Genomic DNA, 17,041 nt, shown 5'->3' on the forward strand with positions numbered 1-17,041 from the left:
GCCTGAACCTGAAAAGCAAACAATCTAATATAATGGTGCATAACACAGACTACAACCGTGCAAAACGGCAAGATCTGCTGTGTTTCAGAATGCAGTGCAAACCCAAAGCAGCACTGCTGCCATTTATCTGAATGTCAAACATGACATGATGCCAAATGAGGAATGCAGCATTAAGTTATTCTTATCGTGGTGTCGGGTGGGTGGACATTGTGCACTTCAGTGCTTTAAGTCTTAAGTCATGGCAGAGAAAGGTAAACTAACCCAATTCTGTAACTATGGCTTGCAATATAGCAAATCAAAGATACTGGTAAAGACACATCATTAGAAGTTTAAGCTTTAATAATAGTTTGCCAGTCATTAAATCAAATAAAAAGTATATTCAAAAGGGAAGTAGGGAGAAAAGTGGGAAGGAAATTAGAGGGAGACAGTGGCGGTCAGTTAATCAACAAAGGGCATTTTTTGGGACACAAAGTAAGCCTAGCACCTAAAAGGGACTGTTACAATAAACAATCTCCACTGTCAATAAATTGCAAGCCTAATCAAACACTATGCTTATTCAATGTCCAGACAAATCAGATCATTTTTAACTACAGCTCGGCACTGCAATCTGATACAATGATGTGCAGCAAGGTGGTTTTTAGTCTTCAAAGTGGCAAGTTTCAGGCAAGCAGGAGCCTACCACACAGTCAGGAAGCGTCTCTCAAGAGGATGATAGATTTTTTTTTCTCTCACTCATATATATTTATATATTTCCATCACTTTTTCCTATGCTTTTTACTCATTTTTTTATACAGTAAGGCCACTTTAAATACCATTTCAATACAAAGTCTTTTCCCCCTTGTTGACAGATATTAGACTTCCTCACATAAGGGAGGAGGGGAAAAAGAGGAATCTTCAAGTTTAGGATGAAGAGTTAATTGCGCCTCTTCGGCCAGGATTGTTTTTGTCCCAGTGGCCGACCAAGACTAAGGACTTAATCGACATGGTAACCACAGATATGCAACTGAGGTAGTCTACCCTCTCACTCGTGCCTAAACCCAAAGCTCCCAGTTTGCTCATGTCACAAAAAAACAAAACAAAAAAAAAGAAACAAACAAAAACAACAACTAATGTTCAGGAGAACTGCTGATTTAGCAAAGGAGAAAAGTATATTTCAACAGCAGTTCCTAAACTGACGACACCCAAAATCACAAAAGTCCATCCTCAGAGTAGCTTTTCTCAGAGTTTAGGTGATGTCCTGTGGTGCAGCTAACCATCCAACCACTGCTCTGAGTAAATCCACCACTGCAAATACTCGTCTTTTGCCGCTGTTGCAGTATCACTCATTGGGGGTTGCTGTCTTATAAAGTAGGATTTTAAAGTCACTCAGTCCCCATTGCCACAGCCCTTTTGAATGCATTAGAGAGGACCTTGGCCAGCCAAGTTTGCATGTAATATATGAGGGCATCTGTGAGTTTCTTTGTTGGGCATGTGTGTTTGTCTATGTATGCATGTGAGAGAGAGGATGACTATGTAGAGAGGGTGTGAGGTGTAGGTGTGTGTGTGTGTGTGTGTGTGTGTGTGTGTGTTGCAGGCATCTCCAACATGGTCAGGACTGCATCAGCACAGCGGCAGGTCATCTTGGCCTGCAGTTTGGACTGCACCATGGTTGTGGGCTGAGGAGGGGCCGAGGAGGTGGTGGCGTTTACTTATCCCCCAGAATGGCAAACTGGTTGTCCAGCTGTAACTGTTGCATGGAAGCTTGGCCCTCCCCCTCTCTGGCACGGTTTTTGTGCTTCACGACCTCAAAGGTCTTCTCAATCTCTCTGTCCCTGCAACAAAAACCATCTGACTTAATGTCAGCTAGCCAAAAATGGGAGCCTACATTTGGAATTTGTCTCAGAGTAACATTTTTATTGTAAAATCAGATTGCCCACCTGAATAGTCCACATCCAAACACTGTACGACAGAGGAGTGAGACACCTATGTCTATGCATATAATCAGAAGTTTAATAAATGTGAGCTATTCTACTGTTATCAACCCAGATGAAAGCCCAGCATCTTACTTGCGAGTCTCCACATGTTTGGCAGTAGCGAGCAGTGAGGGGAACTGGGCTTCGTTGAAGATCTCTGGAGGCCCCTGTGATGGGCCCCTCTTCGAGGTGGTAAACCTGGCCCCAGGGGGACGATACACCCCAGTAGGTTTGGTCTCAGGGACCTCTTTCTCCTCTGCAAGCACAAAAATACCACTATTCAACTTTCAAAAATATATTCGTTCATTACATATTTACAGCAGTTACATGTCCCTCCTCATGTTTCCATAAATCCACAATCCATTCTGGTCTCTTGGGGATAATGGCTAACATGCTGGGGTGACCACACAGGACTGGGTGTCAATTCACATAGGTATTACCCAGTTAAAATGTTTCAAAAGAATTTGATGTTCAGTACTTTAGACAATATGCATGTTTTGCAACAAGGAGTGTTATAATTTGAAATTTGACTGGTATGATAACTTAGTCAAAAATGTATGATTGCATAAATGGAAATTATAAAGCCCCTCAAGCTGTTGATGAAAATTAACATTTATTATGAAAGTTTTTTGTTTTTAAACAAGCGTCTGCATATGTAGCCTATACATTTCAAACAAAAAAGATTCTTTCTTGAAGTGGCATTATGAAAACATTAGTGGTGAGATAACCATACACTTTGACAAACCCTGAAACCGTGACACCCTAACAACCTTAACAGTAACTGCAATAAAATGTGGGCTACATAATTTAATGTAAGTAAGTGGATATCAATGGCTGATCTCATTCAAGTGCAAAACATTACTGGCTCCTCGCAACACTCAGAGCAAGAGAATGGCTGTATGGCTGTACATTTTTTTGGTTGTTTTTTGCAGTTACTTTAAAGGCTACTAAACCAGCAATAATACAAGTAATAACAAGTAATACAGCACACAATATAACAACCAATTCAACACACTGAATTTTCATAAAAGCTTTTTGTTTTTAATTCTACACTTTCAGAAGTCTCTCTGTTGAATCTCCTGGTTGTGTTGTGCAACTGTAATGGTGCATTGAGTGTGCATGCATTTATTGTCTAATGTTTTCAATGCCTTCAAAGTGAATACATTTAATTTATTTTTCTGATGCTTTGCGTCTTGAAAGAATCATTAAATAAAATGCAACATCTGAAACAGTTGGACCACTTTGCACCATGCCAAATCAGGAATTTAGAGGCTAAATGAGTATTAGATGTAAACTTCTTATGTTCTACCACTTTTAAAAATTACAGTGCATTCTTATTCAAAAACAAATATTAATAAAAACTTTTATTAATAGAAAAAATATTGAAACTAATAATCTATTATGGAAACTAAAAAAAGAAACTATTGTCCTGGTTAGAATATAAAAAACAAACAATACCTATATAGCATTACAGTGAAAAAGATGAATAAAATTGTATTTATTAAAAAATGTATTTCAACCTTTAGGAATGTTTAGGCAATACCTTAACCTGGACAATCCTTAAGGTACAGCCTGTGCTTCTTAAGCGAAAAACCCCACAAAACACATAACCTCTGGACCCTCTGTGTGCGTTCATTTACTTACCCACAGGAGCAACTGGGGCAGGAGCGCCGGACTTGTTCCAGGGGCCAGAGACTTTATCTCCACTGACCAGGATGACCTCTCCATCCTCTCCTACCTCCTCCTTCTCATATTCCTCCTCTTCTTTTTCATCACTGTTAGATGCACACAAATTCACATCATTATGGCCTAGAAACATGAAATGACAAAGAATGAACTGCATTCCAACACATGACTGACAATATCTGAGGCATGAATTCTGTTCCATCCAAATGCAGTTGCTCGTTGGGTATGATAAATGCGGTGCAGACAATGGGTGCCACTGAAAATTTTAGCATTCACCAGTCTTCTCCCTTTTGTGTTGGTACAGTACTTTACAAAGCAAAATTGGACATACTTTTGGAGTAGATTTTTTAGGATGTATGAAATATATGAAGACGTACGTCTCAACTAGGCAAAGGTTTCTGCGTTTATAGAGATCTCCTAAATCCCAGGTTTGGCACTTACCTTATCTGCAGAGCCTGAAGCCTCAGGCCACTGTAGTCCACTTCCCTATGCTCAAACTCCTTCCACTCCTCATCCTCCTACCAATGGAAAAAGCAGGAAAAAAGCAGCATACGGGACATTACGGAAAAAAATGGGATTAATCTATGCAAGGTCTCATTAGCAGAACCGCTGGTTCCAACTCCAACTGGAGTTTGAATGTTTGAAATGTTTGTAGTTCAGGGACTGTCGAGTTATAAGATTGACGGGGCTAATTTGGACCCAAATATATTTATAAAGCCAATTAACATGGACATTAATGACTGCACTCTTTAGATTATTCTTGTGGTTTTAAAATTCTCACCAGGTTGGGAAAAGATTCAAACTGGCAGAGATCTACCAAATGTGGAATAATTAAACAGCTGAATAAGCCCCCTTGTTTCCCAGGGTTATCCCTATCACATTTAAATGAGCTGTAAGGGAGAGGGGGGCAGGATCACAAAAATGTAATCTAATGCGCTCCATTTTTAGTGACAAGAATAGCTTTCAGTAAGTGAACATTTCCAATCTGGTGGACCCTAATTTGATCATCAGTGTCAAGTCCACTTGGCCTGGATATACCAGTGTCAAGTCCACTTGGCCTGGATATACCCACTGGAACTTGCCACAAATATGAAGCTTTAATACATTTTTGGATTATTGAAAGTCTGAAATTTTCAGACACCATTTTAGACCTGAAGAATGGTAAAATACTTCCAGTTAGACACTGGAAAATAACACATAATTGGATATATCTTTTGGCCATGCTGATTAAACATCTCTCATAAATCTAACTATAACCCTCATCAGGGAAACAGTCAAGATATTGTGATTTACTAAGAAGAAATTACAAAAAATTACTAAAACAGTTAAGGACTGTTAAATTGACTGCCTTATTGAGCTAAACCTACAAAAGGGAGGGGCCAAACTTAAGTTTAAAATAAATAATGAAATTCTGAAAGTAAGTTGTATGAAATAAGTTCTGATTTCATACTATTTTATTTATTTTGTTAAACATATTTCATAACCATATTTTAGCAAAGTTGGAGAACAATGTTCCACCTTTTCATATTGTAAACCATCTAGCCTATCAATCACTTTTAGAATAAAGCTTTGATCTTGCCTATCCAGTTTCCCAAATTTCCCTAACAACCTTTTTTATTCATTAAAACATTTCCACTACTGAGTATGTGTTATTCAAGCAACAGCATTTAAATAAGACTTGTAGTGCTGCTGGAGAACAACCTTCATATTCATGGACATATGGTCTCAATCAACCGTGACATGACATTTATTAGTCAATAAAACTTGCGTTTCAGTGGTGACAATTCGCCCAGCAGAGCAGAGTATGGTATATTAACCGCAATCATCTTGTCGGGTAAATAAATGTTTACTTAAATGGTATTTTCATTTTCAACAGACAGGCAACATAAAAATCCGTCTTCGTATTAGCCTGCTAGCTAAATCTGTCTAGTTTTACACAAGTTTAACGATGCCAAGCGTTTTAAAGTGACTATCAGCTAGCCAGCACAGCTAACGCTAACATTTCCACCAACTACCACCATCTTATGATCTTTATGCTCGACGCATTTGGAAAACTCACTCCAGCATGCTAGCTAGCCAGGTCAACAGACGTTAAAGGCCGAGTATTCACTGGCTGACTGGCTATCAAACTAGTTAAGGATATAACCTCTATAGCTACGTAAGTTAGGTTAGCTTGCGTAGCAAGTATATCCCCAATTTTAGGCGATTTATACTAGGTGAACAAGGGCAACTGAGCTAACTCAAAGGAATATGTGCAGAACATGGAATGGTTAGGTTTAAAGCAACAAATAGCTTTATTGGTAAATGGCTTCACTATTTCCCAGCTAAATCTGGCTGCTAGCTGCCTAATATTTAGCATGATGACACTGCAGCAGTCGCAATCAATGTTAACGTGCCACACTGAAGGCGATTGGATTAACTTAGCTGGCTAGCTAACAGCTAACGCTAACAAATGTAATAAATGCTATATAACTAGCTAGCTAACGCTAATTAACTAACGTAGCTCGAGTATTAAGCCGACAAGACGTGTCGGTTTTTACTAGGTAGGTAGGGTAACGTTGGGTAGGTAGATAGCTAGCTAACTTTGCGAGCTGCCATATGGATACAAATGAGTTATTTGGCTAATTAGCCATCTAGCGTTAGCTAGGTCGCTGGGAATGGGGAACTGATCAAGTATCCAGGGTAACTCTAGCTCTCTAACCCAGAAAGCGACCTCGCCTCACTGCTAGCTTGCCAGCTAACATTTTGACGGGCAAGGCTAACGTTAGCATTACATGCTCGCTCGCATGGCAGTTTCGACTTGTACCTTCTCGACCAGCGCGTCTTGGTTTTCGTTTTTCATCGACTTTTCTTTCTCTTTCTTCGTCTTTTTTACGGGGATCGACGCGCTCCCTGTCCCCGGTTCCTTCGCTTTGCCCTTTTCTTTCTTCTTCTTTTTATCCCGCTTGGCAAAGAAGTCGTCAAGGCTCTTTTCCACGCCAGTTGTAGCAACATCCGCCATTTTCTTCAAGGAATCTTAATCGTAATTTTTACTGAAAAACTTAAGTTATCAAAAGGATGACATATACATCAGGAAAAACCTTTCGAACCAAGCGTTCTGACAGGTTTTCAACCTCCGACGAATGTCAATACTCAACACGATATGTTATCATCGCCCGGCTTTAACTCCTACATGCCACATTGACCAGTTAAGTTACTAATGTGACTTGCCGCTGCTGTTTGACACAGTCAATGAACCAACCGGATGGAATAGCTTCCCAGGCCTTATACCCCGGATCGGAAAACTTACGACTGACTTACAAATTTGACAACTTCAGAAATAAACTAATACAGAGGATACATAATTTAGGATATATAACGGATAGGTCCGTTCTTGAAAAAAAAATGCCCCAAAATGCATATGCATACAAGAGTAAAACAACGTAAAGCCACTAGAAATATTTATTAACGTTCTTACAGTAGGTACACTACACATGCTTAAAATACACATCTTGACAAAAGATATACAAAAACAGATTATATCCTGAATACTAACTGTACTAGGTGCACTTAAATCTATATTTGATCACAATAGGCTGACATGCATTTGACATACATTTGTCAGTTGTATATTGTAATCCACCAGCCCTGGCACGACTCGCCCCTGAAGTTGGAGACAGTCTTTGATCTCTTGATCGACGTGGTGATCATAAGTGACCTGTTGACTGAAGAAAAGGTATTAGTTGGACGTTTTAATTAAACCTTTATACTGTAGATCACACTGGACAAATGTTTACAAAAGGCATGCTTCTGAGATAAAATTAGAAAAATTTAATTAAGTTGAAGTTGCTGAGCACGAATTTGAGAATAGAAATGCTGACTTGGCTACCCTTTCTTAGAAATTCAGTTTTTTATGCATTAGAAAAATTCTGAAATAACACATAATGTAACAGAAGTCCTGTCTATCTGAAGAAAGGCTCTAACTGCAGATGCCGGTTTCGATACAAAGTCACTCGTACATTTTCCTGAAGAAGATTCCATTGCTGAAGTCTTGAGCCTAGTAATTCTGCTTTATTTTTTTGACAGCGCCAGATCACGAACGAGATTGTTCAGTTCTTCCTGCGTTATTCTGTGTGGCGCAGATGATGCACCTTGACTGAAGTCAGGATAAGTTTCCTGATGATCATCCGCCTTCGAAGGAAAACTCCAGGAAACTCCAGGGTCATTTCGTCTCCATCGTCATCGTCTGAAGGAACTTCTGCCGGAGTTTCGGGAACAGGAAGTCTTTAGCAGAGGGTATATTTGGATACGCTATTGCCCACTTCTTCTTCTTTGTAATGCCTCCAGAAACAGGAAGCACCATGCAGAAGTAGCAGTCAGTTATGTGATTGCTGAGCTCCCTCCAAACCAACGGAAAGGCAAAGGGCATCGACTTTCTTTTTCCATTCATCCACTGTGACAGATTTGTTGCACACGTACGACAACATATGTGTGGGGCCCTGGACTTGTCCTGGTCACCGATCTTGCACCCGAAATACAGATGATTTGCCTTCTTCACTTTTGCATTTGAAGCAGTGTCCTTCTTCTGATTTGCAAAAGTCACTTCCCCACAAATGTAACAAAAATTGTCCGCAATATTGATAGTTACGAGACATTAATACTTGTTGATTGACACTATCTGAATCACTTAAGTAGTGTTTATAACGCAGCTGAAATTACATTTAACCTAACGCATCTGAATTTACATCTAACATGACGTTTAGCACAAAAAGTAACAGAAATAAATCGCTCTTACTATGGTGTCCTGCTTTATATATTTCCCTATTGCGTATTCTTACGTCAGTGATTGCATACTTTTACGACAGCGATGCGATAGACCTTCCTGGGTATGATCATCGTGATCTGATACAGTATGATGCACTATTTCGATTTTTTTGATATATTAAAAATGTTCATCTTATAGCTGGACCTAATAAAATATCTTATGGATCACATGGAGTTATCGTTAAATAGGGCCAATAACACATTTTTATGGTTATATCCGCGTCTAGGACGTTGAAATCATTAAGAATTGCACATTATTAACTCAGAAGCATTTTTGTTGTTGTCCAGTGTCACCTGTATATACTCACGTAGACTGTCAGTTACAATTTTCATTTTTATGGAATATAAGCAATCTTCCCAACTATTAAATTTGTAAAATTTTGCTTCTGCTCTTGTTCACTACACATGGATATTTTATTACAGGATATATATACAACAAATACGTTTTACTTGAATATTTGAAATTTTATTAGTCATTGATTTCTTGGATGAATAGTCTTAATAAAATGGATGTTTGGGTATGTGGAATATTCCATGATGTCTTTATTGTTGCTTAGGATTCAGCTGTGTTAGGTTTTAATACAGTAAACCGAATGACAGTGTGAATTGAATAGCTTAATTCAGCATTTTTTTTTTGGGGGGGGGGGGGGGGGGGGGGGGGGGGGGTTAAATAAGAGGAAAATAGAGATTTTCCTCAATCAGAGTTTGTTCTTCTTGATGTTACTTTTTTGTGTGTGTATTTATGGTATTGACATGGTATTGTTTCTGCACTGGTAGGTATTTTTAGTTAAGGTCCATCTTAGGCTAGCTTTCTCTGTGTCTGTGAGCCATACAAATCCAAGATATGGTGCAGCTTGGGAAACTTTTTTCAGCTTGTATACAGATTCTTCTTAGTTGACCTCACATCTTGATGTCACTGCACCATTTGAAAAGTGAACCATTTGAAAGCCTCATGAGCTCAGTGGACCAAGTCAATTTTGTATTTAGAGCAGAAGAAATGTCAGAGTCAGGTTAGGTATAATGCTGATGTTTCAGAATATGAACATGAAAATCTGTAAAAAAAAAATCTTTAAAAAAAAAAAAAAAAAAAAAAAGTATTGAGAAATATAGATTTAAAAAGAACACTTTGTTTTACTATGTATGTTTTCAAACTCGTCCTGGACATCTCTAGTACCATATAGGTATTGTTTACCTTGTTTCTTTACATCTAATTAAACTCAGTAGTAATTATCGATTAGAATCTTTGTGCTTTGCTGTCATCTAGCGTCTGAGTCAAGGCAAGCCTTTTTATAAACTCTCCTAATAAAAGTAATTTTTTTTCTGTTTTGAACTGGTTTAAATGAATGGCATTATTTCAGAACCACCATGCTGCTAGTGTATGCATTTTCTATTATGAATTTTTATCCAGGTCTCCAAGCCACATAGTGATGCTAAAATGTTGCTATAATTACAAACAAAGCATCTTAGCAATTTCATAGCATGTCTGACAATGTCTAACACAGCATTATCTGACCAGATTAATGAGGCACCAAATACCCTTAACAATTTTGTCTTTTATTGCTCAGCAGTAAAAGTAGAGTTAGTGCTACAATACAAAAGAAGTTGAACATATAATCCTGTCTGTCAACTCTCTTTAAAACAATCAACAGTAAACCTGGTTTCCCTCCTCAATAACATACCTAATAATGAAATGCAAAAAAGAACAAATGCTAAAAAAAAAAAAAAAACAAAGAAAAACAAATAATAAATCTAGTGATGACAAAAACTTTTACTGAGCAAACACAAAATTTGATACATTTAATGAAAGATTGGATAACGATGTTTGTTCATAAATTTACTCACCTCTGTATGCTATAGCATGTGCTCAAATAAACACTGCAGTATAAAATAGCTTTTCTAATTTGATAATTTACCTCTAATACTTTTACTCTATTACATCCAGTGATTTATTGTCAAAACTGTACAAACAGCAATTAACACCAGAACAGAAGTACAAGGTGACAATAAGATTCAGTTTTGGTCTTATTCTTTCACCATAAAACAATGCAGGCCAAGACATGACAAACCTTGATGCTCACAAAGGGACTCTATTTAATGGTAGGAAGCCATACAGATAGACACAAGGGCTTATTCCCCCCAAGCAAACACAATCTTGTCCTTTTCAGATAAATGGTTTGTGTCATGAGAGATTCATAACATGATTAATTTACAGTCACCTTTTGAGCTAACAGTATTGTCAATATATTTGAAAATCATAAAGAACAAGTCCAGTTTAAAGTTTAACAGAACGATTACACAACTAAGCAGGTAAAGATACAAGGTTGTTGGCCAGTTGACAGACACAGCTAAATTCAACCAAGCAAGCAAACGGAGGAAGATAATGAAGTGGTAATGTTAGAATATACGGCTCTGTAGGAAACATATCCTACACCGACATCCAAATTTTGTTTGATTCACTAATGTTAAGTATTCAGAGCGTTACTAAGAGATTTTGTAACATTTAATATGACTCCTAATCTAAAACACACACACACACACACACACACGCACACACACACACACACGCACACACACACACACACGCACACACGCACACACGCATACACACACACACACACGCACACACGCACACACGCGCACACACACACACACGCACACACACAAGCACACAGAGGCACACACAGACATACAAACACACATGATAAACACAAGAGACATGCGATTGGACAGAGAAACACAGAGTGCTGTCAGCAACAGCTTGACTCAGGGACTGCAGACAATCTTGTTTCGTCCACAGGCTGGTGACTCATTCGGGAGAAGCCATCTCAAAAAGTCTTCCTTTCACCTACAACCAGAACTGGAAGTTTCTTCCATTGGTAACATGAGCTGCTTTGTTAACTTTCTAGACCCATCAATCAGGCCATTCCCCTGACTTTGCATCCCCACAGACAGAATTCAAGTTCAGCAGGCTTTAAGTTTTTAAGTAATCAGGTTAAGTGTTTTGGGTAAGCTCACGCAAACGTCTTTACAGCATACATCACATTTCTCTGTATTCCATACGCCACTAAGCCACTTGGACGTCACAGAAACCACACACATACCATTTTTTTATTCAAAAAGACATAAAAACCCTTATCACAATTAAGCATCTGTAGAAAATGTACATCAGAAAAATACGCAAGGGGGACACCCTCACAGTAAAGAGTGCTTTTGTCTTATTCATTTCTCTTTTTAAAACCATTTTCTATATATCATAATATAAAGCACAGTCTCTGCAGGTCCACTATGTTATAAAAACCTTTGAGAAGGAAAGAAGATGCAGGCAAGCCAGGGAGGTTTTTTTTGTCTCGCTTTGATGACAGTGACAGCAGCAGGCATTGCACTCAGATGATAGACGCCTTGTCTCTGTTGATGAAGAGAGTCTCTTGGCAGAAAGGATTGACCAGCACAACCCCGCTGTCACTGTAATCACCATTAGGGGGCAGACATGTCTCTTGCTCCTGGAAAACAAAGACGTAGACAGCAGTTATTGGTGCTGAGTCGCATGCCTGTCATCAAAGGGCCAGTCCCTCAGGAATGATAGGCAGGATTTACTAGGCCAAGAACTCGTGATTTTTTTTTTTTTTTAAAGAGTGAAAACATTGGCGCTCCAATAAGGTGCTTTCTGAATCTCATCACCATGGAGATGGGAAATGGGGGTTTGTGATGCACACACACTTTGACAAGCATACACACGCACACAAACAAACAGCTTGTTAATGACTGACCAGATGCGCTGGAGATAAATAAAGGGATGTCTGCAGCAGGTGCTTGAAGAGCGTAACGAAAAAGAGAAAAATTCTGACTTGTGCAAAGGAAACAGAGCAAGGAAGACAGGAATAGGAGAGAGAGAGAGAGAGAGAAACCAAGGGCAGACAGAAGACCTGTGTGTCACCAGCATGTCAGCCATGATCCTTCCTCATCATCCTGTGAAAAGGCGGCAGACAAGAAGAGACAGAGAACTGACAGAACATACAAAGATATACAAACGAGAAATTGGCAAGACAAAACGGAAGGGGTGCTCCTGAAGGACAGCAATGATGACCCCAGGATGGCAGGAACTGGCTGAGCCAAGACTGAGAGTGAAGTGTATCTGACTATGCAGCAGGTGGCACTACACGACCAGTCAAATAATGCTTTCCCCAGTGCGCCCCCAGAGTCCACAGAGTGGAAGGTGCAATTGGCTTGGTACGGCAGCAGGAGAGGCCATCAAACAGACACCATGCCACAAGACTGCAATGAAAACATCCAGCATAGGCCCCCACACCCTGCTCCTCTCTCTCTAAACTCAGAGCTAGCCTTGGGTGCCCTGTCACACTCCGCTCTTATTACAAACCACTGCTAATTATTAATGCAGTGAAGTCCTACAAGGGTAGTGTCTATTTTTTATTTTTTATTTGTAAAAGTCTATTTTTACTCCTAAATTGCATCTCACGTACATATTACGTCATTAGCGCGTGAGTAAACTCCATTATTCCTTAAATCTTTTCCAGCGCAGGGATAACGACAGCATGAAAGTTGATTTACTGCTGACAAAAACAATTCAAATGAAACAGAAATGAAAAGTAAGCACGCAAAACTAAATTCCTGAAGGCAAACACTGGTCTGCTAATAAGCATCCAGACTCACATTCTGCCTAATCCCAGACAAAATGAGTCTTCACTTATTAATCTTTTTCTTGAATGATTTGAAACCTTAAAACCTACAACTGCACAAATAGGTCTAAAGCCTGCAGTGAAAACCAAGACATAACCATCTAACACAGTGGTTCTGAAGACACCACGCCCTGCACATTTTTGTGTCTTGTTTGTAACAATTCCGACCCATCTTATTAATGGTTTGATATTTACCTGATCAGGGAGGGGAGGTTGGCGTAGATTTAGTAAACTACAAAAATGTGCAAGGCACAGCAAAATCCCTGCTGCTGAATTAACACCTATAGATGAACAAAAATGAAAACTATTCATTCAAAGAATTGATATAACACTGGGGAGTTTGCTGGGATCCTACTCATCTAACGTCTCTTTTTATCAAGGTGGACAACGGGGCTGGATCTGTGGGCTCTAGGTCTATGACAGGATGCTTAGCCGTACATCAGCAGTCTCCAGCGGCTGGATTTCTCGCGGGAGCTCTACGGCGTGGCGGCTGAAGTAGTCCATGGTGATGGCGTTGTTCCAATAGCTCAGGTTGTTCTCTTGGCTTGCTGATTTCTTCTTCTTCTTCATGCAGCACACAGTCAGCAACACAGCTGCAGAGGAAACAAGGGTGAGCTTTCAACCAGGAAATTAATTCTGAATTCATACTGATTTCATTCTGGTTAAAGAGCATGTAGTTCTGAGATATCCGATATCCTGTATAAACATAGAAGGATTGTATGGCTTTGGAAGGCCAAGGTGTGAAGGATGTCATTTGATTTGGTCTAGAACATCAAGTTAATTCAAGGTAATTGACAAGCTGTGGCGCTGTTATGATGTTGGTGTCAACAAACCCAATGGGATATTGGGTCTTGACTGGTCAGATGTGGTGATACTTACAGCAGGATGACACAGGCACACTGATGGCGAGCACGACCCATATGATGTCCATCTTGCTCAGGCAGATAGTGTCATGAGCTTGGGGGGAGTCCAGAGCAGGGCCTGACTGGTTGCTTGAGCCCCAGGGCCCCCGCGTGGTGGCAGGGACCAGTCTGTTCAGGAAGCTCCCGTTCGCCACTGAGGATGGTTCAGAGGAGCCTGAGTCATTTGCGGATGTATGAGACTCCCAAAAATATCCAGTGATATTATGAATGGGGCCTGTAGCATTCATGTATGCTGCGTTACCCAGAGGGGAGACAATGTGATGGGGCACATCGGTAGACACACTAGTGCTGCCTGTGGTCTTTGTCACGTTGCTGTCTAAAGGCAGGTCGGTGACCATGTTAACCCTTGGGGATTGTGTATCCTTTGTATCAGGGCTGGGGTTGGTGCTTGTGCCTGGGCTGGAAAGCTGGGGCAGACTAAGGGGCGGGGACATGGATGGGATGACCATAGTAGACAACGGGTGGGTGGGGTCTTCAGCGGGGATGGACGCATCACGCAGAGTGATCGCGTGTGTATGCTCCCTGAGAGTTTTCCCTAGTGTGTTAGCAGGAGCAGACCGCGACAAAGATGACAATGATGCACTCTCCTGAGTGCCATTGTTACCTGCGAGACCCATCTGCTTCTGTTTCAAGGTGTTCCCTCTATTGATTAGGGTCTCTGAATGCTTAGACTCCGTGTTCTGGGCGCCCCCTGATCCAAGAGCCATGTGATGTTCAGTTCCTGAGAAAACAGAGCTAGCATAAAGGGTATCGGTAGCTTCTGTTTTACTTCTACTCACTCCAAAGGACTGGTCTATCGAGGCCGTACTAGGCGTAGGGATAGGAATTTCTGCAGTGGTAGTTGGGGCAGCAGTGCCATGGTCCAGACTGGAGGACAGGGTCTGTTTCCATGCCAAGGCAGAAAGGGACGGGGTGGGGGAGATAGCGCCCATGGGGGCGGGAGGTCGGCCATGCTTGGAGATCGGCGAGAGCACAGGGAGGGCCCTGCTGCTCGTTACCATGGGGTCAAGGCTCCGGGGGGTCCAGCTGGGGTAGAGTTCCTCAGCAAATGATACCAGCTTCTCTGGCACTGACAAAATCAGAAGAACACCTGGGGGGGGGGGGGGGGAGAGATTTTTGAGTAATGAGCAGCATTAAAGCACCAGGTCTCAGTCTGAGCATGGGACAAGCTTTCAGATGGTGTGAACTGTGTAGAAGAGTACACCTGTTTCTCACTTTAGACATGTAACATGTGCATGTATGTTTGCCTGGCTCTATGTAGTATAGTCTCTCTGCAGAAGTACAGGTTTGAATACATTATGATGTTCTGTTTTGTGCTGTTCTGTTTTATTCATCCTTTTGGCACACACACACATGCACACACAGCTGCAGCACGTGAGGTGCTACAGTAAGTGTGTGTAATGAGGTTAAAGCAGTGCTGTGGTCTAGGTAGTAGAAGGCCAGTCTCTCCAGGACTCTCCAGTACTGACCAGTTATAGCCTGATAGGACATGATGAACAGCAGATTGGACTCTGCACCCCTTATAGGCTAATGCGCACCAGCGAGCCTCTAACACAGTTGCCAAGCACAACTGTTTTTGCCCTGTGAGCCAAACCAGAGATGCGCGAAGGCCATGAGGGCAATATGTAACACAAATAAGGCAAGTGACATGTAAACACCACTTAAAGTCCATGAAGCATGAAGATTATGTTGGCCAGAATTAACTTCAAGTTAGTACTTCTCATAGAGCATAGCTGAAAAACAACCCAGGGCACAAAAGTAATAGAATTCATGCCTGATTGTATGGCTCCCCCATCAAACTGGTTTGGCAGAGGCCTGCAGGGAAGTAATTCCCTTATGACGAAGACTGTGGACAGCATGAGATGGTAAAATTGGTGTATGAGTTGGTGAAATGAACAGTCGAGCAGTAAGCTGATACTGAGTTTTCCCCTACAAAGACTGTGAACGTTTCACTAGTCATCCGTTTGTGATTACTTTCATATAGTCAAGGTTCTGCTGGATCACACTCACCACTAGCTGGACAGAAGAAGCAGAGAGGAGAACTAGAGAGAGAGAGAGAGAGAGAGAGAGAGAGAGAGAGAGAGAGAGAGAGAGAGAGAGAGAGAGAGAGCAACAGCAAGAGAGAGAGGAGGAGATAGAGTCAGAAAGAGAGAGAGAGAGAGAAGGAGATAGAGAGTCAGAGAGAGACAGAGCAAGAGCGAAAGAGAGAGGGGAGAGGGAGGGAGAGAAAGATAGAAAGAGAGAGAAGGCCCTCATAGGTGGTGAAACATGAAATTGTGTCTCATATAGAAGCCCAGTGAGAGAGACCTTCGGCATGGTGAGGCAGGGAGATGCGGAACCCAGAAATAGAGGAGACAGTTACAGTGACAGTGGTGCATCTCTCCCTGACTTACATAGGAAAGATCTTTTAGATTGGCAACACATGCGTGTGTATGCACCCACACACGAACATGCATGGACTCAGTGCTGTGACCCAGTGCTGTGACCCCAGTGTGAGGCCATTGTTTCGACAGCGGGCTACCTCGGTTGCTATGGAGACCAAGCTTTAGCTCTTGGGGAAATAGGGAGAGTAAAGGTGGGAGATTTGGTGAAGAACGTCAGAACAAACAGAGAGAAGAGACATGCCTGACATTGCTGTAGTCCTCAATATTGCTTACAAGCACAGTGTTACAAGAATAGTCCAGAATTTAAAAAAAGACAATATATTTTTCTGCATACACAGCTTTGTAATAATTCAATTATTAATCTTGCCTAATATTTCCATTTATATGTCGCAATGGATAAGGAATTTTGCTTGTGTTGCCAGTCCTGCCCATTGGAAAACCAGTAAGGTCAATTTGGATTCTGCAAATAAAGGCCATGCTAGCACCATGCTTCAATTATTCCTACATATATTTCCCTAAGCACAGTGTTCTAGTTAGAACAGGATTTTTCCACAATAACATTGTTATTGACTGGGGATGACTAACTGTGACATGTGCCA

The 17,041-nt window shown here is 40.9% G+C and overlaps 2 protein-coding genes across 7 annotated transcripts in view; both read right to left on the reverse strand.

Annotated features, from left to right (window-relative positions):
- Positions 1-318: 318 nt before the first annotated feature.
- Positions 319-8,911, reverse strand: cdv3 (carnitine deficiency-associated gene expressed in ventricle 3). 2 transcript variants are annotated; one of them, XM_027004326.2, is made up of 6 exons: positions 7,769-8,911; positions 6,445-7,342; positions 4,080-4,156; positions 3,597-3,727; positions 2,046-2,208; positions 319-1,811 (listed from the first exon to the last, which is right to left on the reverse strand). In XM_027004326.2, exons 2-6 carry the CDS (start codon positions 6,637-6,639, stop codon positions 1,685-1,687), a joined length of 693 nt encoding a protein of 230 aa, XP_026860127.1. In that variant the 5' UTR covers positions 6,640-7,342; positions 7,769-8,911; the 3' UTR covers positions 319-1,684. The 2 variants fall into 2 exon arrangements, with proteins under 2 accessions (XP_026860127.1, XP_026860126.1); XM_027004325.2 differs by having other exon boundaries at positions 7,637-8,911.
- Positions 8,912-11,383: 2,472 nt separating this feature from the next.
- tmem108 (transmembrane protein 108) overlaps positions 11,384-17,041 on the reverse strand; it is a 40,669-nt gene continuing 35,011 nt past the window's right edge. For all 5 annotated transcript variants that reach the window (XM_035526359.1, XM_035526357.1, XM_027004349.2 and 2 more), the window contains 3 exons: positions 14,015-15,148; positions 13,574-13,728; positions 11,384-11,941 (listed from right to left, as the gene is read on the reverse strand). In XM_035526359.1, coding sequence (XP_035382252.1) covers positions 11,825-11,941; positions 13,574-13,728; positions 14,015-15,148 — 1,406 coding nt within the window. In that variant the 3' untranslated portion in view covers positions 11,384-11,824. The remainder of the gene's footprint in view (positions 11,942-13,573; positions 13,729-14,014; positions 15,149-17,041) is intronic.

Source organism: Electrophorus electricus, chromosome 5 (assembly GCF_013358815.1).
Source record: "Electrophorus electricus isolate fEleEle1 chromosome 5, fEleEle1.pri, whole genome shotgun sequence".
In the NCBI taxonomy this organism is placed as follows: domain Eukaryota; kingdom Metazoa; phylum Chordata; class Actinopteri; order Gymnotiformes; family Gymnotidae; genus Electrophorus; species Electrophorus electricus.